Source organism: Bigelowiella natans, assembly GCF_000002455.1.
Source record: "Bigelowiella natans nucleomorph chromosome 1, complete sequence".
Classification (NCBI taxonomy): domain Eukaryota; phylum Cercozoa; class Chlorarachniophyceae; genus Bigelowiella; species Bigelowiella natans.
In genome coordinates, this window is record NC_010004.1 from 80,241 (window position 1) to 105,012 (window position 24,772).

The following is a 24,772-nucleotide window of genomic DNA, read 5'->3' on the forward strand; positions in this document are numbered from 1 at the left end:
TAAAAATAAAATAGATCTAATTAATAATTTAAGTTATATGAAATATTTTCATACTGGTTGTTTAATGACACTTTATTCATTTCTTTCATTAAGATAACATCATTCGGACATGAAAAACATTGTCCCAAAGGTCCTGGAGCTAGAAATCCTGTGTTAAAAGAATATAATATTGGATGTTGCATGTTTATAAAAGTATACGAATTATTTACAAATTTGCTATGGATTTTAGAATTAGGCTTGAATGTAAACATTCTAGTTCGTACTAAAATATTTTTTAACTCGCACAACAATCCCCTAATTTAAGTTAAGTTTACTTCAACTCCATTGTACTGCATATTCCATTAATTGATAAATTTGAGGATTCTGCCAAATTGGCATGTAAATCATTGTTAGAAAAAGTACCTATTTTGGTACTTTTTGCTACGTAATTTTTTGACAACATCCATGCTTTTTTATAGCTGAAACCATTTCTAATCAATTCAAAAAATTTATCAAGTTTAATTTTAATTCCACATCTAAATACTATAAATATACCCTTGCTCTTTCCCAAAATTAAATTCACCCAAATATAATTCACCTTTAACTGAGCTAAAAAAAAGTCCCAAGCCATGAGCGAAACCAGCATGCAATTCACCTTCATATCTTAATAAATTTATATAACCTATCATAAAGTCCATATCTTGTTAAACCTGCTGCTGATACATTACCCATTACAATTGTTCCTTTTCCATGTGGTATATCTTCAAGAGTTAATCCTTCATAACTTTTTTAATGAATTAAACCTCGTTCCATCATCAAATATCCAACTATTCCATTTAAAAGAATTTCCTTTAAAAGCAGATAAAGGATGATTTGATAACAAGTATAGATCATTATCTATTATTGAATCAGAATATTTTCTTACTACTCCTTTACCAACGAACTCGTTTTCCATCCAGAATAAACGATTTGCAGCAGCTACCATAATGCTCAAAACCAAATAAAACTTTTTAATTATTGCTTAATACAGTAAATAATGATTGCCTATTAAGTTCAATATAATGCTTAGAGAGGGCCAAAAAAAAAGGCTTCCCAATGGCAATACCCCAAGATGGTCAGAACTAGAAAACTATATATTTTTTAATGTTATCTCTATTATAAAAGGCTATTAAAGAATTCGGTATGAATTACTCTATTATAAGTAATTTATTAATCAATAAATGCTATAGACAAATAAAACGTAAAATAAAACGCGAAATTGAAATCAATGAATCACTTTTCAGAATACTACTTCACTGTAAATCCAATAGTCGTATGAGGAAAAAATTAATAAAACTTATATATTTTAATAAAATGCAAAACTAATTTTCTGATAGTTTAGTTAAAAAAACTCCCAAAAAATATAGTCCAATAAGTGGTAAGCATGTAATCAATTGTGTTACAGGATCTGTAGTTGGGGTAATCACAGCTGCAGCTATTGAACAAATTATGATGACATATCTCCACTGAGAAAGCATTTGATTAGAAGTTACTAATTTACTTTTTCCCAAAATAACTAAAATAATTGGAATCTAATTATTGCAATTGTACCTGAAATCCTATACCGGTAGAAAACATAAGTTTTATATAAAAATCAAAATACTGCTTAATGGAGAGAGTCGATTCTACCAAGCCGTCGGAGTAAGTAGAAAAAAAATTAAGGGCAAAAGGACTTAGAATATAATATGAAAAGATTAACCTATTTACTTCATTTAAACCCTAATACAAATAAAAAAATCGATCCGAGAATAATAGGAATATAAAAATTTTTTTCATTTTTTGTTAAACCTGGTATAGTATAAGAACTAATTTGATAGACTAGAGAAGGAAAACTACAAATAATACCAAAATTTATTGCAATCTGAATTTTTTTTTAATTAACTTCTAAACTAGTAAAAAAAAATTCTCCAGGATTTAATTGTAAAAAACTATAATTGTTTTTTAAGCCGTTAATTTCAAAAGCGATCAATAAATCTTTGGAAATGGATAAACAAATACAAAAAGATAAAAATATATTGATTATACTAATTAAAATTCTCTCTCTTAGTTCATCAATGTGATAATTTACAGTTTGCTTTTGAATCTGGTTATCCAAAATCTGATCAGGTATACACAAAGCTTCTATTTATTCTTATAAAACCATGATGAGATTTTTTTTTGAAAAATATTTTTTTACTTTTGTTAATGATTGAATTTCTATTATTTTTAGTTATTAAAAGTTTCTGATTATTCTTTTGTAAAAATATGTTGCGGCTAATAGATATGCTAAATCTTGCATTCTTAATCATAGAGTTAAATATTAATATTTTATATAATTTTTGTTTTATTTATCACTTATTAAAAGAATAATAGAAGGAAGCCCAATTAATATTTGATTTTTTTACACTTCTAACTTTCTTACAATTTTTAATGGACGGTTTAAAACTATCTCTACAATTCAAAACTCTATCAATTATTCCATATTCTTTTGCCTCTAACGGGGTCATGTATCTAATTTTATATTTATTACTTATCTCGATCGGTATCTGATTCTATCATTGATAGTGACTGATCTGTAAATTTAGACAATAAATAATTTATATTATTTCTGTGATATAAGAGTTCCTTGACCTAAAATTAAATTTAGATACTTGAATTTCAATATCTACCGCATTACCCTGTATTCCTCCTATTGGTTGATGTATCATTATTCTAGTATTAGGAGTTGAAAATCTTAAACCGTTTGTTCCCGAAGCTAACAAAAATGCACCCATTGAAGCGGCTAGACCTAATGAAATTGTATTAGTAGATTTATTTGTCCAGACAATAGCATCATATAATGCTAAACCAGCCATAATGCTACCACCTCATAAGAATATTTCTAACCTGGAGAGTTTATACATAGTTTTATACTACTATTATTATCTTTATAAGATAAAAATAAAATACTATTAATCAAAGAATTGACTAACTGATCATTTATCTCGCCAGTACAAAATAGAAAATTATTATTTTCAAAAAAATCTGAAATATCAAGTAAATCATCATAGGTCGATGCAAAATGTTTAATGTTTTTACGATATTTATTATTAAAATCTAGATTAACAAAATGATTCTTAGTTAATCTTCTAGACCACAAGCTACCAATAGCTCGAGAACTGTTATTAATATAACTATTTTGACTTTTAATTCTTGGTGTTGGCATTTAACTAAAGTAGAATCCTTGCTTGGATCTTTAATTTAATACTGATCAATTAATAGTTTTTTCAATTAATACTACTTATAATTATTACTACAAGTAGAAAAATAAGTTTTATGATAACCAAAACAAACTATAAAGCTAAACTAACTACATACACAATAAAGAAAAATTGCATAAAAAAAATCTCATTTAGAACTTTTCAGCAAACTGAAAGCTATAAATATAAATTAAAATCATTTTCTGAATGTGAAACTATTCGAAAATCATTGAATAGTAACACTTTAAAGTCTATATCCTTAAAGAATCTAGAACCGCTATGGATTATCAAATTTAGACTGGATGCTCTGAAATCGTTATACAACAGAGACACCCCAAAGTGGTCAGAATTTAATAGTTACAATTTTGATATCAATAACTCTATTTATTACTCAGCTTTAATCAAAAAAGACACTGCATTAGTTAGTTCGAATAACGAAACAAGTATTATTTCGTCATCGTCAAAGAAAAAAACAGCTATTGATTTAGTATTGGATTCTATTTCTATTGATACTTCTTATCAAAAAGAATTGGGTAAGCATGGTGTGATTTTCACTAATTTATCAAATTCTTTAAAAAATTATTCGGACTTAATCAGTAATTTTATGGGAAGTGTAGTATCACTAAGAGACAATTATTATACAAGCCTAAATTCCGCAGTTTTTTCTGAAGGCTCATTCATCTATATCCCAGCTAATCTAGTATGCCCACTAGATTTATCGACATACTTCAGAATTAATGGAAATGTTATCGGACAGTTTGAAAGGACTTTAATAGTAACAGAGAAAAATGCCAGCGTCACTTACCTTGAAGGATGTACTGCACCTTATTTTACAGAAAACCAGCTTCATGCTGCTGTAGTTGAGCTTTGCGCAGAGGAAGGCTCAGAGATTAAATACTCCACTGTTCAAAATTGGTATCCTGGAGACTCTATGGGCAAAGGAGGTATTTTTAATTTTGTTACTAAAAGAGGGCTATGTAACGGGTCTAGATCAAAAATATCTTGGACACAAGTAGAAACAGGATCATCCTTAACATGGAAATATCCTAGTGTAATACTAAAGGGTGATAACTCGGTAGGAGAGTTTTATTCAATTGCCCTTACTAAATTAAGACAACAAGCGGATACTGGTTCTAAGATGATACATATCGGTCGAAAAACATTTAGCAAAATAATTTCTAAAGGGATCTCCTTAGGAAATTCAAAAAATTGTTATAGAGGGCTAGTATTAATTCACAATAAATCATTAAAATCCAAAAATACTACTCAGTGTGACTCAATAATTTTTGGTGACAGTTCTTCGGCTAATACTTATCCATATGTCACCGTCAGAGATTCCTCTGCGTGGCTTGAACATGAAGCTAGTATTGCTAGGATTCAAGATGACCAAGTTTTTTATTTACAACAACGTGGTTTAGGATTTGAAGAAGCTATAAACTTAATAGTTGGAGGCTTTTGCAAAGAAGTCATAGAGGAACTGCCTTTTGAATTTTTAACCGAGGTAAATGAGCTATTAAATTCGTCAATGATTAAAAAAATCGGTTAATCTATTTAATGTTTTACTATTTAATTAAAGTTTTACATCTATGAACAAAACAGAAAATCAAAAAAATTGTAGCACAATTTTAAAAAGTAGCTGGATATTACTGGGACTAATAGTAAAATAAAATCTTATAGATAAATAAGCTTAAAGAAAAAGAAATAAATAGTGATTTAATTTCTAATGTATATGAAAAAAGTAATTTGACAAGAATTAGTTTCATTATGTGTTTCCCAAGAAGAAAAAATACAATTATTAAATTTTCTAAAATCTTTTGATTATACTACTTATATTTCAAGAGGAGAAAAAAAAATTGATCAATTAAACCAACTATTAACCAATAATTTAAAAAACCAAGTGGCTAATTCAGAAATACAAGAGAATAAAAAAGCCTCAACACAACCTAACAGTTTATGCTGCTCAACTACAACTCAAAATGAATCAGAAGTAATAGAAAATATAAAAAGGAAAGTTTACCTTCTTTATTTGATTGATAGAAATATGAAACTTTTACAAGTGATCTCTAGTGCTTTAAAATTTAATTGATAATACAAAACTAAAATAAATTTAATAAATAATTTTAGAATACGAAATTCTTTAAGTTATTTCAGATTATTTAAAAATAAAATTATTGTTAGACTGTATTAACTTCCTTTTTATCCAAGTTTATTTTACCATTGTAATTTATTATACTTAATGTGCAATAAAATAGAAAACTATAATATAAAGCTCTCAAACGACCAGATAATATTGTTCTTCAAAACAATAAAGAAAAAAAATAATCTAGTTAAAGGTAAAAAGGAAACCATAAAAAACCTAATCAGTAATAAAAGTATACTACTTATTGTATAGTTTCTTTTCTGATTATTGCATCTAACTGCTTAATTGATACAAAATTACATATTTTTCACTATTGTCTGTTATATAAAGTAAAATTTTGTTTTTTTTCTGGAAGTAACATAACTAATTATAGATTCAAAAGAATTAGGACAACTATGCGATCTTAAACATAAAGCATGTATATTAGGAATATTAAGAAATTAATAGTAATGTCTCAATAGCGCAGTGGTAGCGCGTCGGTCTCATATACCAATTATCCGAAAGTCGTGAGTTCAATCCTCACTTGAGACACTTAATTTTCAATCTGGTACTCTTATTCTATGCAAACCACATTTTTTAATTTTAATTATAGAATCGTTCGCAGTAGTTATACTATTCATACCGATATTATAGAACTTTAAAAAATTCAGATGATTTTTATAGAAATAAATTTTTAATACTTTAAGCACAAATCTTTAATGATTTTAATACTTCCCATTCGTACAATTTTTTATTACGATTGTACTTTTTTTATAAATTCGTATTGAAAATATATTATTATTTATTCTAAAGCGCGCTAAAAATTTTCCTATTTCGAATATATTAATAATGTTATATAAAATTATATTTTTAAATTCAATAACTATCATTGTATCTCAGCTTTAAATTAAAATGTTTCTACATAATTAGTTAAATATCTTTTTTACATATTTAAAAAATTTGCACTTGAAATAGTTCCTGTGACTTTAGAAATCTTACTAATTTTTTTATAGTGTCTTTTACTGATAACAGCTTGAGTATGCATTAAAACACTTGATATTTTACACAGAGAGATCAATGAGTTATATAAAAGCAATGAAGGATCTACAACACCTTCTCCCACTAGGTTAGTAAGACATTTATATTCAGCATCGTAACCTATTTCAAAAGGATAGTTTACAATCTTCTTTTCCATCAAATAACCATCTTCATCAGAATTTAGAATGATATTTCTATTCGGAACTACTATTGATTTTCTCAACAATTGCATTCCCAGCGATTCTTCCATACAGCTAGATAAAGCCATAAAATATTTCAAAAAATTAGATAAATGAACAAGAGAGACAGCTGAACCCGTAACTACTCCCTGAGTAACAGCTGAAAATGTGGCATTTTTAGCGTCTTCTAATCTTAATTTTTTATCAATCAGTTCCAATTCAGTTGGTGCACCAACTCGAATAACTGCTATACCACCAGATAATTTTGCTATTCTTTCCGATAATAAATTTGTTTCAAAAGTACTATCTGTACTTGAAAGAAGTTTCTCTAAATAATCTATTCGAGATTTGATTTGATTTTTAAAACGATTTTTAGAGATCAATGTACAATTATTCTCAGATACAATACATTTTCTTAATGAACCAAAATCTTCTGGTTTTAAATTTTTTAATTTCATACCTGAATCTGATGAATAAAAAGAAGCCCCTGTTGCAATGGATATATCTTGTAAAATTGATTTTCTATAACTACCGAAAGAAGGAATTTTAACGGCGCATATTTTTATATTTTTTTCTTTATTGTTTACTAAAAAGGCATTTAGACACTTTTTAGATATAGTATCTGAAATAATAAGCAATGGCTTATCAATCTGTAGAATAGATTGCATTATTGCAGCTGCTTGTTTAATACTATCTATAGGTAAATCAGTCACGAGAATTGCGCTATCATTATATTCACAGGTTGAGTTTTTAAAATTGTTTATAAACTTGTGAGAAACATAACCTCTGTCAATCTGAAGACCTCCATAAACTATCAAAGATGTATCATTCTTATCAGACGTTTCTATAGAAATTAATCCATCCGTACCGACTCTTTTATATGCATTCACAATTAATTTACCGAGTAATTTGTCACCACCGCTTGAATTAGTTGCAATGTTTAATATATCTTTATTGTTATTCAGAGGCCATGATATTTTGTACAGTTTATTTAATAAGATATTTGTGCATTTAAAAATCCCATTGCTAAAAAAATAAGGTGTATAACCAGAGTGAATTAAACTAAGCCCTCTCGAAAGAACATTCCCAGTGAGAATACCTGTAGTAGATGTACCATCACCAACAGAATCATTTACATTAAAAATAACATCCTTGACTAAAAACTGACCAATATGCTCGACAAAATTTTGGTTATTAATTTTATTAATAATAGAAGTACCATCATTAATAATCTGCGGTTTTGAGGTTTTATCCCACAGTACAATATTTTTACCTCTTGGTCCAAGTGTAAGACTTAATATATTCGTAGTATCTTGTAAACCTTTTTTAATTTGTTTTATAATGACATCTCTGTAGCAAATATTTTTTATTTTCATATTATGACTAACTCAGATAGTAATTATTTGCATGCAATTTATACTTGTTTTATTTAAAATTAAAGGTTACTTACACTCTTAAGTTATAGATTCATAAAAAACGAAATCTTTAAACGGGAATTTATTTTTTATAAAATAATGTAGATCAATAAAATTTCCTCCTCTCTTTTATTATTTATTAAACATTAACGATTATATTTTCAACCTTTTTTGTCATACCTAAAGATACGATTGTAATAGATTTCAATGAATCAGAATCAACAGGTCCTATAACTTTACCAAAGCAAATTATTTTTTTAATTGACTTTTACAACTAAATAAACCCTTTTGTTAATTAACTTTTTTTGGATATCGATGAGGCGGTAAATTTTACACTTGCTTTTTTTCTTTATTGAAGTAATAAAATTTTTAAAATTATTCAACCAATTAATATCAGACGATCTTAAAAAATTCTCTTTTTAATAGCAAAACATGTAACTGAAATATATTTGACTTATTTTTAAAGAAGTATTTCATTTAACTATTGAATAAAAAAGTTGTGTTATTACTAAAGGCTATTACTAAATGTCTTATTGCTCAAGTAAAATTGTTTTTAGCTAGTGAGTGGATTATTTACAACGCGACCAATGATATTAACAACTTCAGGATATATTTTTGACGAATATGCTATAAAATCATATTTAAATGTAAAATATAATATTTTAGGAATTTAAAAAATGTCCTATAACCGGAATGCCATCCACACACAAAAATTTAATTGAATGCAAAAATTCTAATGTAATCATTCAAAAACTAGAACTTTAAATGCGTTTTTTCACAGCATACCGATTTAATTACATTATTAGAAGAAATTAAAAATGTATTACGTTTAATTTTAGCAATGGCAGAAATACATTTTAGAATACTTTCAATTAAAAAACAATCTTTTATACATACGCCAAGAGCTTATTTTAAGTTACTATCAAAACGACGCCGCATACAGAGCTTTAGTTTCAGCATTAAGAGATAGAAATAAATTAAAGAAGGTTATTTTTACCCTTAAAAAATTATTGTGTAAATAACTTAAATGAAATTTTCAACTAATTTATTTAACACGAAACTTAAGAGAACCATAATAAACTAAGTTATTAAAAACCTCTTCCGGTAGGTTTCGAACCTACGACTTTGTGGTTAACAGCCACACGCTCTACCAATTGAGCTACGGAAGACATTGTACTATACTTATCATTATATTTATCATTATATTATATTAGTTACTAATACTTTTTAAATAATTAATCTATTTTTTCAAGATTAGGATCAGCCTTAAACCATTTTTTATCTTTTAACAAATATTCTTCTTCAATTAGTTCGGTACTGTTTAAGTTTAGACCTAACTCTAGAATTCTAGATACACGTTGACTAAAATTAGTTGGATTATCTATAGAAAATCCAGAAACGATTAAAGTTACATCAAATAATAAATAAGTAATATCCCGTATCATTTTATCAGTTCTATCCAACTCAACTCTTCTTTTTAATTCTTGAATTATTTTATTTTCAGGATTTATTTCATAAGTTTTTTTTGAAGCCATATATGAGGACATCGTAGAATCTCTCAGGGCTTGGGCTTTCATTATTCTTTCCATATTAGCAGTCCACCCATATTCACCTGTCACTAAACATCCAGGCGATTTTTGAATTCTATCAGAAACAATTACTTTTTCTACCTGATCTCCTAAAATTTCTTTCATCACTTCACACAAATCTGAATAAGATGCAACCAATTCATCATGTTTTTTTTGTGATTCGACGTCTAGTTCGTCAAGCGTGAGGCCTTCTTTAGTAACGCATACTAATTTATAACCTTCGAACTCTTTCAATTGCTGCATACAGTATTCATCCATCGGATCTATCATATAAATAACCTCTATATCATTGTAAAGTAGTTTCTCTATGAAAGGCGACTTTTTCAATACCTCTGTACTTTCTCCAATAATGTAATAAATTTTTTTTTGTTTAGGTAAACATCGAGCGATATAATCCTTAAAGCTTACTGTCTCCTCATCAACTTTAGATGAGCGAAATCTTAAGAGTTCAGCTAGTTTAGATCTATTCTGAGAGTCTTCATGTACTCCTAATTTGATGTTTTTACTGAAAGCTTCATAGAATTTCGAGTAATCATCACAATCATTGCTAATCTCAATGAACATCTCTAAACATTTTTTCACCAAGTTTTTCTTAATTACTTTCAAGATTTTGTTTTGTTGGAGAGCTTCTCTCGATATATTTAGAGGTAAATCTTCCGAATCAACGATTCCTTTGATAAAATTTAAGTATTCAGGTATTAGATCTTGACAGTTATCCATAATAAATACTCTACGAACGTACAGTTTGATATTGTTAGATTTTTTTCTGGAATCAAAAAGATCAAAAGGAGCTCTACGTGGAACATAAAGTATTGCCTTAAAATCAACTTGTCCTTCTACTGAAAAATGTTTTTTAGCTAAATGATCTTCCCAATCATTAGTAATCGACTTATAGAATGAGGAATATTCTTCTTCACTAATATCCTGAGATCTTTTCATCCATATAGGTTTTTGTTTATTCAGAACAATCAGTTCTTTTTTTACTTCCTTAACTTTTTGAACGTCTGCAGAATTTTCATTTTTTTCTGACGACTGTTCATTTACTACATCTTTTTCAACTATCTTCTCAACTTCTAAAGCGATTGGATAACTAATGAACTCACTATGTTTCTTAATGATTTCTTTAAGACGTCTTTCTTCTAAAAACTCTAGCTGGTCATCTTTAAGGTATAAAACAACTCTAGTTCCTCTACCAAAGTTCACGATTGGCTGAATTTTTCTTATACTAAAAGAACCACCTGCTAATGATTCCCATGAATAGTAATCATCAAGATTATGCTTAGTAAAAATTATGACTTTTTTTGAAACTAAATAAGAAGCATAAAAACCAACTCCAAATTGACCAATCAATGATAAATCAGTTCCTTGTTTTAAAGCTTCAACAAATCTTTTAGTTCCCGATCTAGCAATTGTTCCAATATTATTGATAAGATCGTTTTTAGTCATACCTATTCCAGAATCTGCAATTGTTAAAGTATTGTTAGCTTTATTGGGTATGATATGAATGTATAAATCTGCTTCAGCATCAAGTATGCTTGGCTCACTTATAGACTGGTATCTCACTTTATCTAAGGCATCAGAAGAGTTAGAAATTAGTTCACGTAAAAATATTTCTTTTTTTTTATAAAAAGTATTAACAATTAAAGATAGTAGTTGATTTACTTCGGTTTGAAAATAAAATATTTGACCTTTTTCTAAAAGCACATATTCTTGATTATTTGGTGCACACATCATAATCTTTCATTTAGTATATAGTCGGTAGGTTAATTCTATAATACTCATTATACCCAAACTATAATTTTACTTGGTTTTTTCATTTATATTATGAAAATTAAAATATATTAGATTTAAATCCGCAAACATAAATTTTAGACAAAAATAATTTATTATACGACAATCATAATATTCACAAAAAAAGATTTATACAAGTTTTTTATGATAAGTAATGATACATTTATCAGTAGATATATAAGTTTCAGATATCAAAATAACGAAAAATATAATAAGACGCGCCTGACAAATTTCGAACCAGCTAGAATATTAAAATATAATATGAATAATTTTTTTACTTTAAAGAATAAATATACCAGTAATTTTTCAGCTACGAAAAATAAATCAGCTGTTAGATCAAGATTTTTCTTAAATTATTTATGTTTTTATTTAAGCATTATATATATGAATAGTCCATTCTCAATAGTTTACAAAATAATTTATAAACAACTATACTTATCCAAACATGTATCATCATATTTAACAATAAAACTAAGTAAATTTCAAGGGAATTTCTATTATTTCAATCAAATATTAAATTTTTATATCAATAATTTTCTCAATTTTAATAAAACTTGTTCAATAAATGTTTTATCTTTTAATCATATCAAGAAAATAAACTTTATATTAAAAACCGAGCTACTAAATTTTCTTTGATAAATGTATTAGTTAACAAATAATGCAATTGAGATATGCAGTTGTCTTCAATTAATCCAATAGAAACTAAAATAATAAATAAAGTTTTACACATTTTTAATTTACATTATAAAAAAATAATGTTATCTGAAAATAGAGAAAATAACACAAAAATAAACTTCTGGAAAATATATCGTCTTCATTGGGAAAAGAATAGATTTATTTTTGACTTATTTTATAAAAAAAGAATATTATCCACAAAAATAGTTAAATTATGAATATTAGATGAAATCTCTTATATCCAATGAACTAATTGATAAAGAATTATTAAAGATTTGGACTTTAAAAGGATATGAGATTGTTTGTTCAACCAATGCCTTAAAGATTGCCGGTGAAGCCCCTATTAATACATCTATTTGTAGAGTACCATTAACAATTAGATCACGAAAAACCTATTTATTTCCAGATTCTAAGATTGGCTGTATCTCTTGTTCTTCAGGTGATGGAATAAAGGGCAAACCCATCTGGTGGAATACAAAAATAATTAGAAGTAAATAATCTAAGAGTAATTAAATTGATTTTCCTCATTATACATATCAAAAAATTGTTTATATTCTGACAAATACCTTATTAATGTGAAAATTACATTCCTATAGAATTTTTTTTAAAAATTCTATGTTTGAATCCTATTTTGGATCTTGCTCTTTTTTTAACTTTATTCGATAACCTCTTCTACTTAAATCCCCGATAATATTTATACCTATAATTATTTGAATTACCATGAATGCCAATTTTCTGATCAAAATTGTAACCTAGTTCAAGATGATCACTAATACCAATACCTTTAAATATTAATAAAACCAAAAGTAGATGTTAAGGAAAAATTGCTTTCATTAATAGTAAAGGTCTTTAGCTTTAACATTTTATACTATTACTTTAATAAATACTAAAAATAATATACCCTTTTTTTTTGATAGAGAACAAAAGCAAGAAATATACTCTCCTCGTCTAATAGAGAAAGTTTTGATCGTTCTTTTTGCCATTCCAAAACTAGGAAACTGAAGACTTATTTTTTTTAAAAGCTTACTAGATTTATATAGGTTAGATCCCGAAGAACCTACGTCAATACTTAATATTAGCTTATTTAAAAAAATTTGTTTCATTGGGTTCTTTAAAAAATATTAGTTACTTTCATTATTTACGGTTAATTATTCTTTTTATAGTTTTTATATAAGTGTAATTATTAACTTAACTAGTGGCTTAAGATAATTATGATTTTTAAAATAATTGTATTCATTCTTATTAGTAATTTTTTTGATCTAGAGTAATACTTAATCAACCGATTATCAGTAATACTTATTTGATTGCTAAAAAAACTCTTACTATTCTTTAATCTCTGCCTCTTGTTTCCTTTATAAAGCTCTAGATATGAAAAAAGATGCTTTTCTAAATTTTAAAATAGTACTCTTCAATGAGCTATAAACTTTAAGTTCAGTTCGAAAATTGTACTGGATATACACAATACCATACATTTCTTTTTGAAAAATCTGATTTTCTATTTATAACTTGTATAGCTTTTTTACTTTTATTACAAAAGAAGTATTCAACACAAGTAAAGTTTCTTCGACGATTCTTAAGCAAATTAAATAGCCTTTGGGCACCTTTTTGAGTGATATGAACAAAATTTACGATTTTTAGATTTAATTTAATCAGATCTTCAATTATCTGATTCTTAGATGGGTGACAATAAAAAAATACTTTGGAAGCTTTGATTTTATTTTTATTTCCTGAAGATTTTCCGAAAATTACAATAGGTTTCATGTTGATAATACTACTAACCGTAAACTAAAAAACTCATTTTAACTTTTTGATAGAACTCTGTCAAAATGAATAAATATTTATTCCTATTAGAAGCTAGCAAAGATGGAAGTTGTGATTTAAGATTAAAAAAATCAGGACTTGTGATTATAACGTGAGAATCTGTGTGTAAAGTGTCCACAAGAGATTTTGAAGTCTTAACAATTTGATATATATTTTCATCAAAACCATAGTTTTTCTATTTTAAAATTAATAAACATTTATAATTTCTGAATTGAAATAATTTATTAACTTTCTTGAATTATTTTTTAAATCATTTAATTTGTGATTGATTATTATTACTTTAACTTTTTTTTTATTAATTGACATGAATTTGAACAGTATCAATAAAATGTTCTAATATTTTTATATTTACCAACAAATTAATAAAGGAGGATACAGGAAATACTATCGTACATTTTTTTTTATAAACAGAGTTCGAAATTTTTCTATACAAAAATCTTTCATTTCGTTTACCATCTAAATAATTTTTTGCTCCTATGGTATCTTCAATAATCAACAGATCAAAATTAAAGTCATAATAGGAAACTCCTTTTAAAACTAAACTATCATTTTTTGAATAATCCCCTGTATATAACAAACTAAAAGATAAGGAATTGAGATTAATGCAGCTAGATCCTAATGAATGGCCAGAGTTAAAAAACGTAGCTATCTATTTTTCATTAAAATACGTTATTGCCACGCAGCATTTTTACAGTATTTTCTTTTACAGATATTATTAATTCCATGACCATTTCAATATCATCTTGATTAAAGCTTTTAATTTTTAATTTATCAGTAAAGTTCAGAAATTCTTTAGAATTATAAAAGAATAATAGCTTGGTCAAATAAGTCGAATAAGATAAGTTCTTTAATAAAAAAAATACCTTGTCACTGCCATAATTTAAAATTAAAGGTAAGCTTCCAATATGATCTAAATGATAATGACTAATTAGAAAATTTAATGGTTTAGTTATCTTTTTTAAGAAATTTATGCTCTCTAAATGCATCCAATACTTATCGCTTCTAATAATACCAATATCAAGAATAAATATTGTATTTCTTTTTTAATTTATCAACTTTATCATTACATAAATACACGAATTTCCAATTTGAAAAGTTCCGCCCAGTTGTAGTATCTTAACAATTGAATCACTAACCATACTTTGAATTAATCTTAAAAAACTTATTTGCTAGTTATTAAAAAAGAGGATTAATCAACTAAAAATAAATACTTTAAAATGATAATAAATAGAAATCAAAAATACTAGAGACAATAAAAATATTATATTATACTCGACCATTTTTAAATAAAATTTGTAATTGAATTTTTAAATTATATTTTATAATTTAAAATTACGACAATATTTTTGTAATACTAAGCTAAGATTCCACAGGGTTTAATAAGGATTATTTATTAAATACTTATATGATATTAAATACTCCAAAAAAACTTAACATTACTAATAGAAACTCAATTGATACGGCTTATTGCTTTTCACTCTTATCTAATTATACATATACCAAAAAATATTATTTATTATTTGAAAATAAATTTATTAAAAGCAATGAGATAGAACTCAATTTATTTATAAGAAATTATTCCTTAAACTATTTTTCAAAAAACTCAGAAATGAAAGTAAAAATTGAATATTTTAGAATAATATTCTTATATTTAAAAATAAATTAATAGAACTATCGAAAATAAGACTAATATCCGGCTATTCAGATACAGTTTCATCTCTTTTTTATTATCATTATAAGATAGGAAAAGACTCAAATTTGATTTTGCTTTATTATTTGAAACATCTTTCTCTTGATAAATTAAGTTTACTATGTTTTAAAACAAAATTTCTTAAAAATTCCACCAACTATTTTATCACCATGATAATTGCTAACTATAAACAAGTTTGCACCTAATTAATAGTACAGTTGCAGGTATTCGATTGGAAGAATAAAAAATACTTTAGAAAATATATCATTACATATGCTTACATGCTACAAAACATTCAGCAAATCAAAATTTTTTTATATGCATTTGGTAAATAATTTTATACTAGCTTACTAATCTTTTCAAACCCCATTTAATTGGTAAATTATCTAAAAAAAAATACAATAGGATTAATGCTAAATTTATTCATTCCTCGGAAAGCACAAATTTAGCTTTTATTGTTGTTCTATTTAAAATATGTTGTTCATTTAGAAATAATATTGAAAATAGAATATATCTTATACAAAAAATTTTTCTAGTAATAGAACTAATGAGTAATAAAACCAATTACCATGTGGGTAAAAAAATCCTTAAGTTTTCTTCTTTTGGGTACCAGACTACACAATTGTTGTTACGCATTTTTGAACTGTTCCTTTTAAACAAAAGTAATAAAAATTTAAAATATTTTAGCAATCATTTAGGTTTGTTTTAAATTTATAGACTATTTAAGTCGTATTTTTCTTTATAAAAAAAGAGAAATTTATTATAAAAAATACTATTCTTATTTACAATCAGAAAAAAATATTAATACATTCTTCCTCTGGACATTTAGAAAAGAAAAATTTTCTACTGCCAACAGATCTAAATTATTTTTTGATTTTATTGATTACAATAACTCCAATACTCTACAAAAAAATAGATTATACAAAATATTATTACTAGAAGCTGTTGATGAATACAAAAGCTATGAAAAAAGCATCAGAATAAAAATTATTTTAGACTTTTTAAAAGTAGTTTATTTATTATTAGAACATCAACCTTAAAGAGAATTTTTTATTCATGTTTATCGAACTAAGCCTAATTTATCTACAGATCAATAAAAAAAATACAATATTAAAAATAGTTCTATTAATTTCAAAAATGCTTAAGTCAAGCTTTAGAATTAATACTTTTGATATACATAAAAATTTTAAGCATCAATATTTTTTAAGACAGTTTAATTTAGAAAAGTACTTTTTAAATGCAAAATTTTTCAATATAATTTTAGACTTGTTAGAGGATATATATGATCATAAGAAACTCATTCTATTTTATGAAAGTATTCTGAACAGCAAATATTTTACGATCGAATTACTTTTTTCTTACTCAAATATACTTAAGGTATATTTTATTGTTATAGCGATCTAATCAGCTTGATCAAAGTATTAAAATTAGATTTATACATCGCTCTAAAATTCCTGAAAACAGAAGAATAGATTTCTGGTTTTCCTTTTTAATGGATATGTCTTTAATGACGATTAAAAAGCAGGAACTTAACGAATATCTTATTTCAAATGTTTTATTTTCACTATTAGATTCTAGAAGAAAATAATAAAACTATAATAGAATTTTTGTTCATAGTTTGTAACTCTCTTATATTTAATATTTATACCAAAAGGATAAATATCAAAATTTATTCTATACTCAAGGATATACCTACTAATAAAAAAATTGATTTTCATATTTTTCTATATTCTTTATCGAATATTGGAAAAAAATTAGGCATTATTGAAGTTTTTTTTAATAAAATAGCTGTTAAGTTTGGTCAATACGTACTGGAAGTCAAAAAATATACAAATTATAAAAGAAAAAGAATTTATTAAGCTATCATTATTAACCATTTTTATTAAAGAAAGCCTAGGAAATTACTCACATTGTAAAAAGTTGTATAAACAATTAATAAATAATATATCAGAAAAATATAAGTGTATTGTACTATCATCCTATAAAAATTTTGAAGTATCTCTCAATTTTTTTAGATTTTACACGGGAATGAAGAATCTTATAGAGATTTTCTAAATCTTTACACTACTTAACTATTAAATATTAATAAATTAACTTTTTAATTTAATTATAATATTAAATAAAAATAATAGATGGTTTAAATAATTTATAAAGATATTATCTAAAAAAGCAATTAAAGATAAAATAATTAACAGCGAAAAAACTAAATACTATAAAGGTATAAACGTGAAAAAATATGATTTAAGCGATGAAAAATTTATACTATCTACTATGAATAATAGATCAAAAAGAAAGTATTTTGTTCTAGAATAGATTATATAGATATATGAAAACCAAAAAAAATCTAAAATCTAATCAGCATTTATTGCTCAACTTTTTTGATAAATTATTTAATAGGAAAACAAATGACAAACTAAAAACTCATGTTAGAAATTGTATAATTACTCCTTCGATGATAAATAAAAAAATTTATGTATATAATGGAAATTCTTATAGCTACATTGAACTTCAAGTTTATGATAGAATTTTAGACGCTAATGCTTGGCAAATTTCTAGGTGAATTTTCTTTAACTTACAAACCTGTAAAACATGGCAATCCAGGAATAGGTGCTACACATTCTTCAAGATTTATTCCTTTAAGATGATGATCTAAGTATTAAACTTAATATTAATTACAATAAAATAATAAATATTGTTAGTATAACTCATCTAATTGCCTTAACCAAGTTTTTCTTCGAGCTATATTTTCATTTCTAATATTATTTAAGTAAGGCTTTAGCACAAATTCCTTTTTAATTTTCGTTAAAACTTGAACTATATAGAAAAATATTACCTTCTGGGGTTCTTATGCAATTAATAAGACATCTAACATTTTTTACAGGTATCCAATTATCTAATCCTGGGCCCCAAATAAAAGTATTCTGATCTATTATACCATTGATCCAGCAAATTCTCAACGTTTTTAAATCACAAGGTCCTCTTGATGTACTTAATCGATCTTTATAGTACCAAATATTATCCTTTGAAATTGTTTTTATATACTGAAACTGTGACTTTTGATTTAAAGTAATTTTTTTATCAAACATTGTATTAATTTTATCTAAATATATTTTTGTTCTCTCATCTTGATTTATTTTTTCTAAATATTCAATTACATTATGTTTTATAGTTTCCGTGATTTGATTGATATGATTCATTAATTTGCGTAAAAATAAGTTTATTTTAAATAACTACTAAATTACATCCATAGTCCTAGTTAGGTGTAAATTATATCTAAACATGTAGTCCCAAAGATCTGATGAGATTTTATCTTTTGATGAATTAATTAGAGTAATCGCTGTTCCTTTCTTGTTTAACCTACCAGTTCTACCTATACGGTTTATGTATTCTTCTAGAGAAGAAGGAATATCAAAGTTAATTACTAAATTAACATTTTTGAAATCTAGACCTCTACTAGCTAATGATGTCGAAACCAAAATAGAATTATTTTCGTTTCTAAAACTATATAATGTTATCATTCTTTCTATTTGAGATTGGGTCCCAAATAAACTTTTTGATTTGTAACCTGCTTCAATAAGTAACTTATTAACTAATTGTGCGCTTTTTATAGTATTCACAAAGACGATTACACTTCCTTTAACGTACCAGTAACTAATTATTTCTAGTAATCTTTGCTTTTTGAAAATTTCTATATATTCGAAAAATTGAGAAATATTTGAATTTATTTTTGATCTTTCACCCATATTAAAACGAATAGGATACTTTAGGAAAACTGAAAGGTTTATGATTTGCGATATCTATAAGGATTTAAGATACTTTTAATCCCATACAAGAAGCAAAAAGCAGTAATTGTTTATCTCTACGAACGTTTTTTAATATCCTTTTTATTGATATTTCAAAATCAATATCTAATATTTTATCAGCTTCGTCCATAATAATTTTTTTTATGTTCCATAAAGGTTTTTTTTTTATTAAAAGTATTAAATCTATTAATCTACCTGGAGTTGTAACTATAATATTATTTTCCTTAAATAGTGAATTAATTGAATTAGCTAAATTCGAACCTCCATAAAAACAAAAGGTTCTAATGTTTGAATGTTTGGTCAAATAATATGATTCTCTGCCTATTTGTAATACCAATTCTCTTGTTGGAGCAATGACAATATTTCTAACATTTTTTAATCTATTCAAGCCTACTATAAGAGGAATTAAATAACAAAGAGTTTTACCTGAGCCAGTTTTGGCTAAACAAAAAATATCTTTCCCAAACAATATTTTTGGAATCACAAGTGATTGTATTGGAAGTGGATATAGCCTACGTGTGTTTTTAAGATAGCTTAATACACTTTTGTGAATTTTTATAAAATTCCAATGCTGAAATAAATTAAAAAAAGAATTATTACTTGAAAGAATACGTTTATCCTCTGTTTCTATTTTTGTTATTTTTAAATTTTTACATATCTTACTAAATGTATCGTATCCATTTAAAAATTTATGTATCAAACCGATTAATACAAGAGGCTTTTTTTTTTCAATACTCTTATTAAAGATATATTTAACTTTGTCAGGATAAACAGTTTTAGTCTTGTGATTGGTATTAAAATTATTATAAAATTGTGAAATGTTTGCTATAATTTTTGCTTTTTTTATTTTTTTAAACACTTTGTAATCATATTTATTCTTATTATTGGTTTCACTCGACAAAATTTTATTATTCGAATCGAATTTATTAATTGGTCTATCAAAATTATTATTATATGACTTAGAATGTAACATATCAGTCATTTATTGGCTGCATTTAGACTATCAGAGAAGTATAGTATATTGATCAATTAAGTTTATTTACATCGTCAATAATATCTATACTTTTAAGGTCACCTGATGCAATTAATGAATTAATTTGATCAAGAGTATATCTACATAATACATCTCCTTTGAAATCATCATACTCTCTAAGACTAACTAGTATTATGTCGCCCTTTATGAATTTTAAAATACTTCTCTTATCCAAACAGTTTTTCTTAATTTTCCTCGAATAGTACAAACTCTGCTTTTACCATCTTCACAAAGAACCTTTAACCTACAGTCTCCTAAAGAGACTATTACTTTTCCATACACTATGAATATAATCAAACTTTGATCTACATCTTTTTTTATTAAATCAGCTTTTTTCATTTTTTGCACTTTACTTAATTTTGTTACTGTTATTTTCTAATTTGTTAAAAAGTACTTTTATTCTTCATTATCAATCTAATTAGCATTATTAAAACTTTGATTTAGGACTCTCAATGAAACACGTTCTAGTGCAATCAATAATTAATGTTCCCAAAGACGTAAAAATACGGATTAAGGAAAAAACCATTTATACTAAAGGTATAAATGGAGAACTATCTAAAAAATTTAATAATAAAAATGTAAATATTATTTATAAAAAAAATGATAGTAATTCTCTGATCGTGAGATGCTATTACAATAATAAAAGCTCATCAGCAATAGTCAGAACAATCACAAGCATTATTTATAATATGATAATTGGCGTTTCAAAAGGTTTTACATATTTATTAAAAATAGTATATTCACATTTTCCCATCAGTGTTAAATATATACAAAATGAAAATACTTTAGAAATAACTAATCTATTTGGATTAAAAAGAATAGATAGCTTTTTTATACCATCAAGTGTACAAGTTTGTACAAATAACTTAAACAAAAAAGAAATTATACTATTATCTAAGGATATAGAAACTTTGGGAATATTATCAAGTCTAATTCAAAATAAATGTAGTATCAACAACAAAGATTGTCGAGTATTCATTGATGGTATTTATTTAGCTAGTAAAGAAGTTAATTCGTTAATTTAGTAAATCTTGTCAGTTGGTTAAATAAAAAAACCGGGTCACTTAATTTTCCTCTTATTAACATATGATTTCTTTCATAAGGTTCCAGAGTTATTTGCTCAAAAAGAGAAAAACCAAATTTTCTAAGTTTGTCAACTTGTTTAGCAAACAAAATTTCGGGAGATATTGCATCGATTGAATCAGATTTAAGGGTAACAATAACATTTCCCCCGTTTTTCAAAAAGAACAAACTATTTATTGCTAATATTTCTATTTGATCTTTTTGGGATACATCAATTATTATTACATCTACCATTGGAATTAACATTTTATATCTCAGCGGGTATCGGGCATCTTCTATAATTGGTATAACGTTTGTTCTATAGCTACTTAAATGAAATAACTGATAAGCACAGGAACTAGAATATTCTATACCATATATACACCCTTTAGTACCTACTATATCAGATATGTGAGAGATAGTAGTACCGGTTGAAGCTCCTAAATAAAGAACTTTATTGCCGGGTAATAATCCAATTGAATCTATACCGTTTAAAACAGCAGCTGCTAATTTTGAGCGGAAAGGATTCCAAACTCTCAATTCATAAATTCTATCATTAAAAAAAGATTTTAATAGAAGTTCTCCACAGAATATCTTACCGGGAGTAATATTAATCGTAGCAATGCAATCTTCTATACCTCTAATTACATAAACATTAGCATGTCTATGAGTTTCGATTGAAAAAATTTTGTTTTGCTTGACAACCATAAATTATTACATTTTACTTTATAATAACAATTAATTAAAATAGACTCTTTTTAGGCTTAGGACTAGCCAAATAAGTCAACTCAAAGTCAAAAAAATCAATGGTTTCAACTAAATTAAAAGATTTCCACTCATAAGATACATTTGATTCTTTAAGAAAATAAGTTCTTTTGGGATCGAATAGATTTTTATATCTTTCAACATTTTTTCTTATGTAATCGTTATCAATTATATCATTCCTAGATAATAAAATTATACATATGAAAGTATATTTGTAAGAAAGATACTAAAAAATCATCGATATTTTTTATTATTTGGAAAAAAATACTTTGTACGACGTATAGATTTTTTAAAATAAACGAAAAATCTTTCGAGTTATCGTTAATCAAAAATTCTTTTATCAAGCTTCTAATTATTTTTAAATCATTATAATTAATAAAATGTGCTGATAAAATAAGTTTTTTCCTATAAATACTAGATTTATTTATGTTGGATGTCTTTATTAATCAATAAAACTTTTAATTTTTTAATTTTCATGACATTATTGAATAAATTGATCTTTTTTCTTGAAGGTATATTTTCTTTTGATTTTACTTTAGTGATTTTTTTTTGTAATATGGAATTAAGCTAATTAATTGAAAATTACTCGATAAATAAAATAACCGTAAAAAATATTGTTTTTCTCTAAGAAATCAAAAATCTTATTTTTATCGTATTTTTTTTTAATTAATGTCATAAAATTTCTTCCTGGTTAATTTTTTTCTACCATGTTTTATAATGAATTCAGCAGTATTGTCAATTATTTTTTTAAGATACGGAGAAGGTATTAACAGTTTCATGTAGTAAAAATATAGTAAATAAAAGTAAAGTAATTAAAAAGCTTTATATCTTATTCATGACTGTTTTTAATTTGTAAAAGAAGTTAATTAAATAAAAGTTAACCATTATTAACAACTCACAATTTTCTCTAATTATACTAGTAGTTCTTATCAATGTACTGGTCACGAAAGAAGTAAAGTTAATAATGAAAAAAAACTAATTATCAAGTTTATACTTTATAAAAAGTTACAATACAGTATAGAAGAAATCGTAAAAAGTTTTTTCTCAATTTCGTTTTCATACTTTTTATTGTATAGAGAAAACATTTTGTAGTAATTCCAGAACTCATCAGAAGAATTAATTTTTGTAGAACCTTTTTAGAACTTTGAATATTTGACTTTCTTTCAGCTCTAATTTTGATCAATTTGCTAATTACATCAAAAATTTTGACGAAAGATGATTGACAAAGTTTATCTTGATTAAAGTTGATGGGGGTTTTATTTAGTTTCACCTTTCTTGGTGTTGATAAATCGGTCAGTCTACTTAAATTTTTAAAACTTTATGAGTGTTGATTCGAAAGATACTAAAATTATAAAATTATATTTTTCTGATAAAAGCATACTAGAAATTCCAGTAGTATTAATGAATATTTTACTGCTTACATCAAAATTTTTGTAGTTTAGAAAAATGATTTTATCAGAAATACCCGCACATATTAGTAAGTTTTTAGCAATAATACATTCTAAGCACAAAATCGGCGTTTTAGACAATACTGAACTCTTTAAAATGCTGCCAGATACTATTTCGCAAACGTAAATTTTTCCATTTATTGATCCTCCTACCAATACATTCTTATCAGAACAAGTAGTCGCACAAATTAAAAAGTCGTCTTTAACCCTTAAAGTTGAGATAAATACAAAATTATTAAAATTATACACTTTTATCATCCCACTAGAGAAAATAACAGCTATAATATTTAAATCACCCTTGAAAAGAACGCCAATGATTGAATTTAAATATTTTACGCCATATAAAAGTAAAAACTTTATTTTCAAATTATATCTTGATATCAATTTAAATACTTTACTGATAAAATACACTGCCACATTTTTAGTTCACCCCCATCAGAAGTAGATATAATTATACCGTTTTTAGGAAAAACCTTTAAAAAATTAACTTTTTTTTTATGTATACAACTAAGCTTTCTACTCTTGTACGAATTTAAATTTAGTAAATACAATATACCTATCTTTTAAAAAATCTAAAACCTCATTAACAAAAAGTACTAATCTTTTATGCATAAAGAAAGAACAACAGTTCAAAATACCTCTATAAAAAGTTAGTTCTAGAAATAATGGATTCATATGCCATATTTTAAAACAATATTTTGAAAATGACAATATTAACCTGTTATCAGCATCCATATCCAAACCTTCTATTCTTTTTTTGTGAAATATATTCGTATGAATTTCAAGATATACCATGAATCTTAAAAATATAACATTGATCATAAAATTCATTTTATCTGTGATAAAAACTAAAAGAATAATTTTTTCACCATTTAGAACTTTTTCATTTAGATGAAAATCTACCAATGTCAAAGAATTCATTAAATATTTCTATTTCTCGTAATTATACTTGTTTTAGCCAGATCGATAAAAAGTCTTTATTCTCATTTCTCAGTATTAATTTTTTTTTAGCATAACAATTTAATGATAGATAATTTAGCGATAATTTGAATAGTAAAACTTTTGCTTTGCCTGTAAGTACACATAATAGGTTTTTAAACTTATTGAA

The 24,772-nt window shown here is 25.3% G+C and overlaps 24 protein-coding genes and 2 non-coding genes across 26 annotated transcripts; 10 read left to right on the forward strand and 16 right to left on the reverse strand.

Annotated features, from left to right (window-relative positions):
- Window positions 1-20: 20 nt before the first annotated feature.
- mrp1 (Morn repeat protein 1) lies at window positions 21-964 on the reverse strand (the record flags this gene model as incomplete). Its single annotated transcript, XM_001712757.1, is given in 5 exon segments — window positions 21-294; window positions 315-515; window positions 535-642; window positions 662-763; window positions 783-964. 5 exon segments carry the CDS (start codon window positions 962-964, stop codon window positions 21-23), a joined length of 867 nt encoding a protein of 288 aa, XP_001712809.1.
- A 376-nt stretch (window positions 965-1,340) lies between these two features.
- On the reverse strand, window positions 1,341-2,306 carry tatC (thylakoid protein translocator TATC; the record flags this gene model as incomplete). Its single annotated transcript, XM_001712758.1, is given in 5 exon segments — window positions 1,341-1,550; window positions 1,570-1,717; window positions 1,737-1,879; window positions 1,901-2,139; window positions 2,159-2,306. The coding sequence occupies 5 exon segments, from the start codon at window positions 2,304-2,306 to the stop codon at window positions 1,341-1,343; spliced, it is 888 nt and encodes a 295-aa protein (XP_001712810.1).
- A 42-nt stretch (window positions 2,307-2,348) lies between these two features.
- Window positions 2,349-3,202, reverse strand: clpP-2 (Clp protease; the record flags this gene model as incomplete). The annotated part of the gene is given in 4 exon segments (XM_001712759.1): window positions 2,349-2,508; window positions 2,528-2,628; window positions 2,649-2,863; window positions 2,884-3,202. The coding sequence occupies 4 exon segments, from the start codon at window positions 3,200-3,202 to the stop codon at window positions 2,349-2,351; spliced, it is 795 nt and encodes a 264-aa protein (XP_001712811.1).
- A 110-nt stretch (window positions 3,203-3,312) lies between these two features.
- On the forward strand, window positions 3,313-4,782 carry sufB (SufB involved in iron sulfur protein biogenesis; the record flags this gene model as incomplete). The annotated part of the gene is made up of 1 exon (XM_001712760.1): window positions 3,313-4,782. The coding sequence occupies one exon, from the start codon at window positions 3,313-3,315 to the stop codon at window positions 4,780-4,782; it is 1,470 nt and encodes a 489-aa protein (XP_001712812.1).
- Window positions 4,783-4,822: 40 nt separating this feature from the next.
- BNATCHR1105 (hypothetical protein) lies at window positions 4,823-5,322 on the forward strand. The annotated part of the gene is given in 3 exon segments (XM_001712761.1): window positions 4,823-4,894; window positions 4,914-4,974; window positions 4,994-5,322. The coding sequence occupies 3 exon segments, from the start codon at window positions 4,823-4,825 to the stop codon at window positions 5,320-5,322; spliced, it is 462 nt and encodes a 153-aa protein (XP_001712813.1).
- Window positions 5,323-5,472: 150 nt separating this feature from the next.
- On the forward strand, window positions 5,473-5,820 carry rpl30 (ribosomal protein L30; the record flags this gene model as incomplete). The annotated part of the gene is given in 3 exon segments (XM_001712762.1): window positions 5,473-5,608; window positions 5,629-5,730; window positions 5,750-5,820. 3 exon segments carry the CDS (start codon window positions 5,473-5,475, stop codon window positions 5,818-5,820), a joined length of 309 nt encoding a protein of 102 aa, XP_001712814.1.
- Window positions 5,821-5,827: 7 nt separating this feature from the next.
- BNATCHR1t75 lies at window positions 5,828-5,907 on the reverse strand. The gene has a single exon. It is a non-coding gene; the product is annotated as a tRNA-Met (tRNA).
- Window positions 5,908-5,915: 8 nt separating this feature from the next.
- Window positions 5,916-6,245, reverse strand: BNATCHR1106 (hypothetical protein). The annotated part of the gene is given in 2 exon segments (XM_001712763.1): window positions 5,916-6,069; window positions 6,088-6,245. The coding sequence occupies 2 exon segments, from the start codon at window positions 6,243-6,245 to the stop codon at window positions 5,916-5,918; spliced, it is 312 nt and encodes a 103-aa protein (XP_001712815.1).
- Window positions 6,246-6,298: 53 nt separating this feature from the next.
- On the reverse strand, window positions 6,299-7,948 carry cpn60 (chaperone CPN60; the record flags this gene model as incomplete). Its single annotated transcript, XM_001712764.1, has 1 exon — window positions 6,299-7,948. One exon carries the CDS (start codon window positions 7,946-7,948, stop codon window positions 6,299-6,301), a length of 1,650 nt encoding a protein of 549 aa, XP_001712816.1.
- Window positions 7,949-8,026: 78 nt separating this feature from the next.
- On the reverse strand, window positions 8,027-8,464 carry BNATCHR1107 (hypothetical protein). The annotated part of the gene is given in 4 exon segments (XM_001712765.1): window positions 8,027-8,113; window positions 8,133-8,252; window positions 8,272-8,400; window positions 8,420-8,464. The coding sequence occupies 4 exon segments, from the start codon at window positions 8,462-8,464 to the stop codon at window positions 8,027-8,029; spliced, it is 381 nt and encodes a 126-aa protein (XP_001712817.1).
- A 48-nt stretch (window positions 8,465-8,512) lies between these two features.
- Window positions 8,513-9,009, forward strand: prp19 (mRNA splicing protein PRP19; the record flags this gene model as incomplete). The annotated part of the gene is given in 5 exon segments (XM_001712766.1): window positions 8,513-8,528; window positions 8,549-8,634; window positions 8,654-8,725; window positions 8,745-8,807; window positions 8,827-9,009. 5 exon segments carry the CDS (start codon window positions 8,513-8,515, stop codon window positions 9,007-9,009), a joined length of 420 nt encoding a protein of 139 aa, XP_001712818.1.
- Window positions 9,010-9,083: 74 nt separating this feature from the next.
- On the forward strand, window positions 9,084-9,156 carry BNATCHR1t76. Its single transcript has one exon. It is a non-coding gene; the product is annotated as a tRNA-Asn (tRNA).
- A 66-nt stretch (window positions 9,157-9,222) lies between these two features.
- Window positions 9,223-11,310, reverse strand: hsp90 (chaperone HSP90; the record flags this gene model as incomplete). The annotated part of the gene is made up of 1 exon (XM_001712767.1): window positions 9,223-11,310. The coding sequence occupies one exon, from the start codon at window positions 11,308-11,310 to the stop codon at window positions 9,223-9,225; it is 2,088 nt and encodes a 695-aa protein (XP_001712819.1).
- Window positions 11,311-11,511: 201 nt separating this feature from the next.
- On the forward strand, window positions 11,512-12,003 carry BNATCHR1108 (hypothetical protein). The annotated part of the gene is made up of 1 exon (XM_001712768.1): window positions 11,512-12,003. One exon carries the CDS (start codon window positions 11,512-11,514, stop codon window positions 12,001-12,003), a length of 492 nt encoding a protein of 163 aa, XP_001712820.1.
- Window positions 12,004-12,038: 35 nt separating this feature from the next.
- G10 (G10 transcription factor) lies at window positions 12,039-12,540 on the forward strand (the record flags this gene model as incomplete). Its single annotated transcript, XM_001712769.1, is given in 2 exon segments — window positions 12,039-12,248; window positions 12,268-12,540. The coding sequence occupies 2 exon segments, from the start codon at window positions 12,039-12,041 to the stop codon at window positions 12,538-12,540; spliced, it is 483 nt and encodes a 160-aa protein (XP_001712821.1).
- Window positions 12,541-12,668: 128 nt separating this feature from the next.
- On the reverse strand, window positions 12,669-13,145 carry rpl11 (ribosomal protein L11; the record flags this gene model as incomplete). The annotated part of the gene is given in 4 exon segments (XM_001712770.1): window positions 12,669-12,742; window positions 12,762-12,824; window positions 12,844-12,910; window positions 12,930-13,145. The coding sequence occupies 4 exon segments, from the start codon at window positions 13,143-13,145 to the stop codon at window positions 12,669-12,671; spliced, it is 420 nt and encodes a 139-aa protein (XP_001712822.1).
- Window positions 13,146-13,234: 89 nt separating this feature from the next.
- Window positions 13,235-15,002, reverse strand: ysh1 (Ysh1 3' mRNA end processing factor; the record flags this gene model as incomplete). The annotated part of the gene is given in 8 exon segments (XM_001712771.1): window positions 13,235-13,428; window positions 13,448-13,529; window positions 13,549-13,827; window positions 13,847-14,038; window positions 14,059-14,196; window positions 14,216-14,512; window positions 14,532-14,901; window positions 14,920-15,002. The coding sequence occupies 8 exon segments, from the start codon at window positions 15,000-15,002 to the stop codon at window positions 13,235-13,237; spliced, it is 1,635 nt and encodes a 544-aa protein (XP_001712823.1).
- A 266-nt stretch (window positions 15,003-15,268) lies between these two features.
- On the forward strand, window positions 15,269-17,608 carry rpoB (RNA polymerase subunit B; the record flags this gene model as incomplete). Its single annotated transcript, XM_001712772.1, is given in 9 exon segments — window positions 15,269-15,478; window positions 15,499-15,747; window positions 15,767-15,880; window positions 15,900-16,251; window positions 16,271-16,560; window positions 16,580-16,930; window positions 16,950-17,105; window positions 17,125-17,322; window positions 17,342-17,608. 9 exon segments carry the CDS (start codon window positions 15,269-15,271, stop codon window positions 17,606-17,608), a joined length of 2,187 nt encoding a protein of 728 aa, XP_001712824.1.
- A 77-nt stretch (window positions 17,609-17,685) lies between these two features.
- rpl15 (ribosomal protein L15) lies at window positions 17,686-18,198 on the forward strand (the record flags this gene model as incomplete). The annotated part of the gene is given in 4 exon segments (XM_001712773.1): window positions 17,686-17,688; window positions 17,708-17,847; window positions 17,867-18,065; window positions 18,085-18,198. 4 exon segments carry the CDS (start codon window positions 17,686-17,688, stop codon window positions 18,196-18,198), a joined length of 456 nt encoding a protein of 151 aa, XP_001712825.1.
- Window positions 18,199-18,248: 50 nt separating this feature from the next.
- Window positions 18,249-18,750, reverse strand: rnabp1 (RNA binding protein; the record flags this gene model as incomplete). Its single annotated transcript, XM_001712774.1, is given in 2 exon segments — window positions 18,249-18,367; window positions 18,387-18,750. 2 exon segments carry the CDS (start codon window positions 18,748-18,750, stop codon window positions 18,249-18,251), a joined length of 483 nt encoding a protein of 160 aa, XP_001712826.1.
- A 36-nt stretch (window positions 18,751-18,786) lies between these two features.
- Window positions 18,787-20,329, reverse strand: dbp1 (ATP-dependent RNA helicase; the record flags this gene model as incomplete). Its single annotated transcript, XM_001712775.1, is given in 2 exon segments — window positions 18,787-19,350; window positions 19,370-20,329. 2 exon segments carry the CDS (start codon window positions 20,327-20,329, stop codon window positions 18,787-18,789), a joined length of 1,524 nt encoding a protein of 507 aa, XP_001712827.1.
- Window positions 20,330-20,381: 52 nt separating this feature from the next.
- eif-4C (Translation elongation initiation factor 4C) lies at window positions 20,382-20,814 on the reverse strand (the record flags this gene model as incomplete). Its single annotated transcript, XM_001712776.1, is given in 4 exon segments — window positions 20,382-20,531; window positions 20,552-20,736; window positions 20,756-20,764; window positions 20,784-20,814. The coding sequence occupies 4 exon segments, from the start codon at window positions 20,812-20,814 to the stop codon at window positions 20,382-20,384; spliced, it is 375 nt and encodes a 124-aa protein (XP_001712828.1).
- A 27-nt stretch (window positions 20,815-20,841) lies between these two features.
- Window positions 20,842-21,414, forward strand: rpl9 (ribosomal protein L9; the record flags this gene model as incomplete). The annotated part of the gene is made up of 1 exon (XM_001712777.1): window positions 20,842-21,414. One exon carries the CDS (start codon window positions 20,842-20,844, stop codon window positions 21,412-21,414), a length of 573 nt encoding a protein of 190 aa, XP_001712829.1.
- On the reverse strand, window positions 21,398-22,159 carry BNATCHR1109 (nucleolar protein fibrillarin). Its single annotated transcript, XM_001712778.1, has 1 exon — window positions 21,398-22,159. The coding sequence occupies one exon, from the start codon at window positions 22,157-22,159 to the stop codon at window positions 21,398-21,400; it is 762 nt and encodes a 253-aa protein (XP_001712830.1).
- Window positions 22,160-22,193: 34 nt separating this feature from the next.
- On the reverse strand, window positions 22,194-22,995 carry trf (putative transcription factor subunit; the record flags this gene model as incomplete). The annotated part of the gene is given in 5 exon segments (XM_001712779.1): window positions 22,194-22,395; window positions 22,415-22,653; window positions 22,673-22,783; window positions 22,803-22,903; window positions 22,923-22,995. 5 exon segments carry the CDS (start codon window positions 22,993-22,995, stop codon window positions 22,194-22,196), a joined length of 726 nt encoding a protein of 241 aa, XP_001712831.1.
- A 43-nt stretch (window positions 22,996-23,038) lies between these two features.
- BNATCHR1110 (hypothetical protein) lies at window positions 23,039-24,585 on the reverse strand. The annotated part of the gene is given in 5 exon segments (XM_001712780.1): window positions 23,039-23,191; window positions 23,211-23,514; window positions 23,534-24,037; window positions 24,058-24,224; window positions 24,244-24,585. The coding sequence occupies 5 exon segments, from the start codon at window positions 24,583-24,585 to the stop codon at window positions 23,039-23,041; spliced, it is 1,470 nt and encodes a 489-aa protein (XP_001712832.1).
- Window positions 24,586-24,772: the final 187 nt, after the last annotated feature.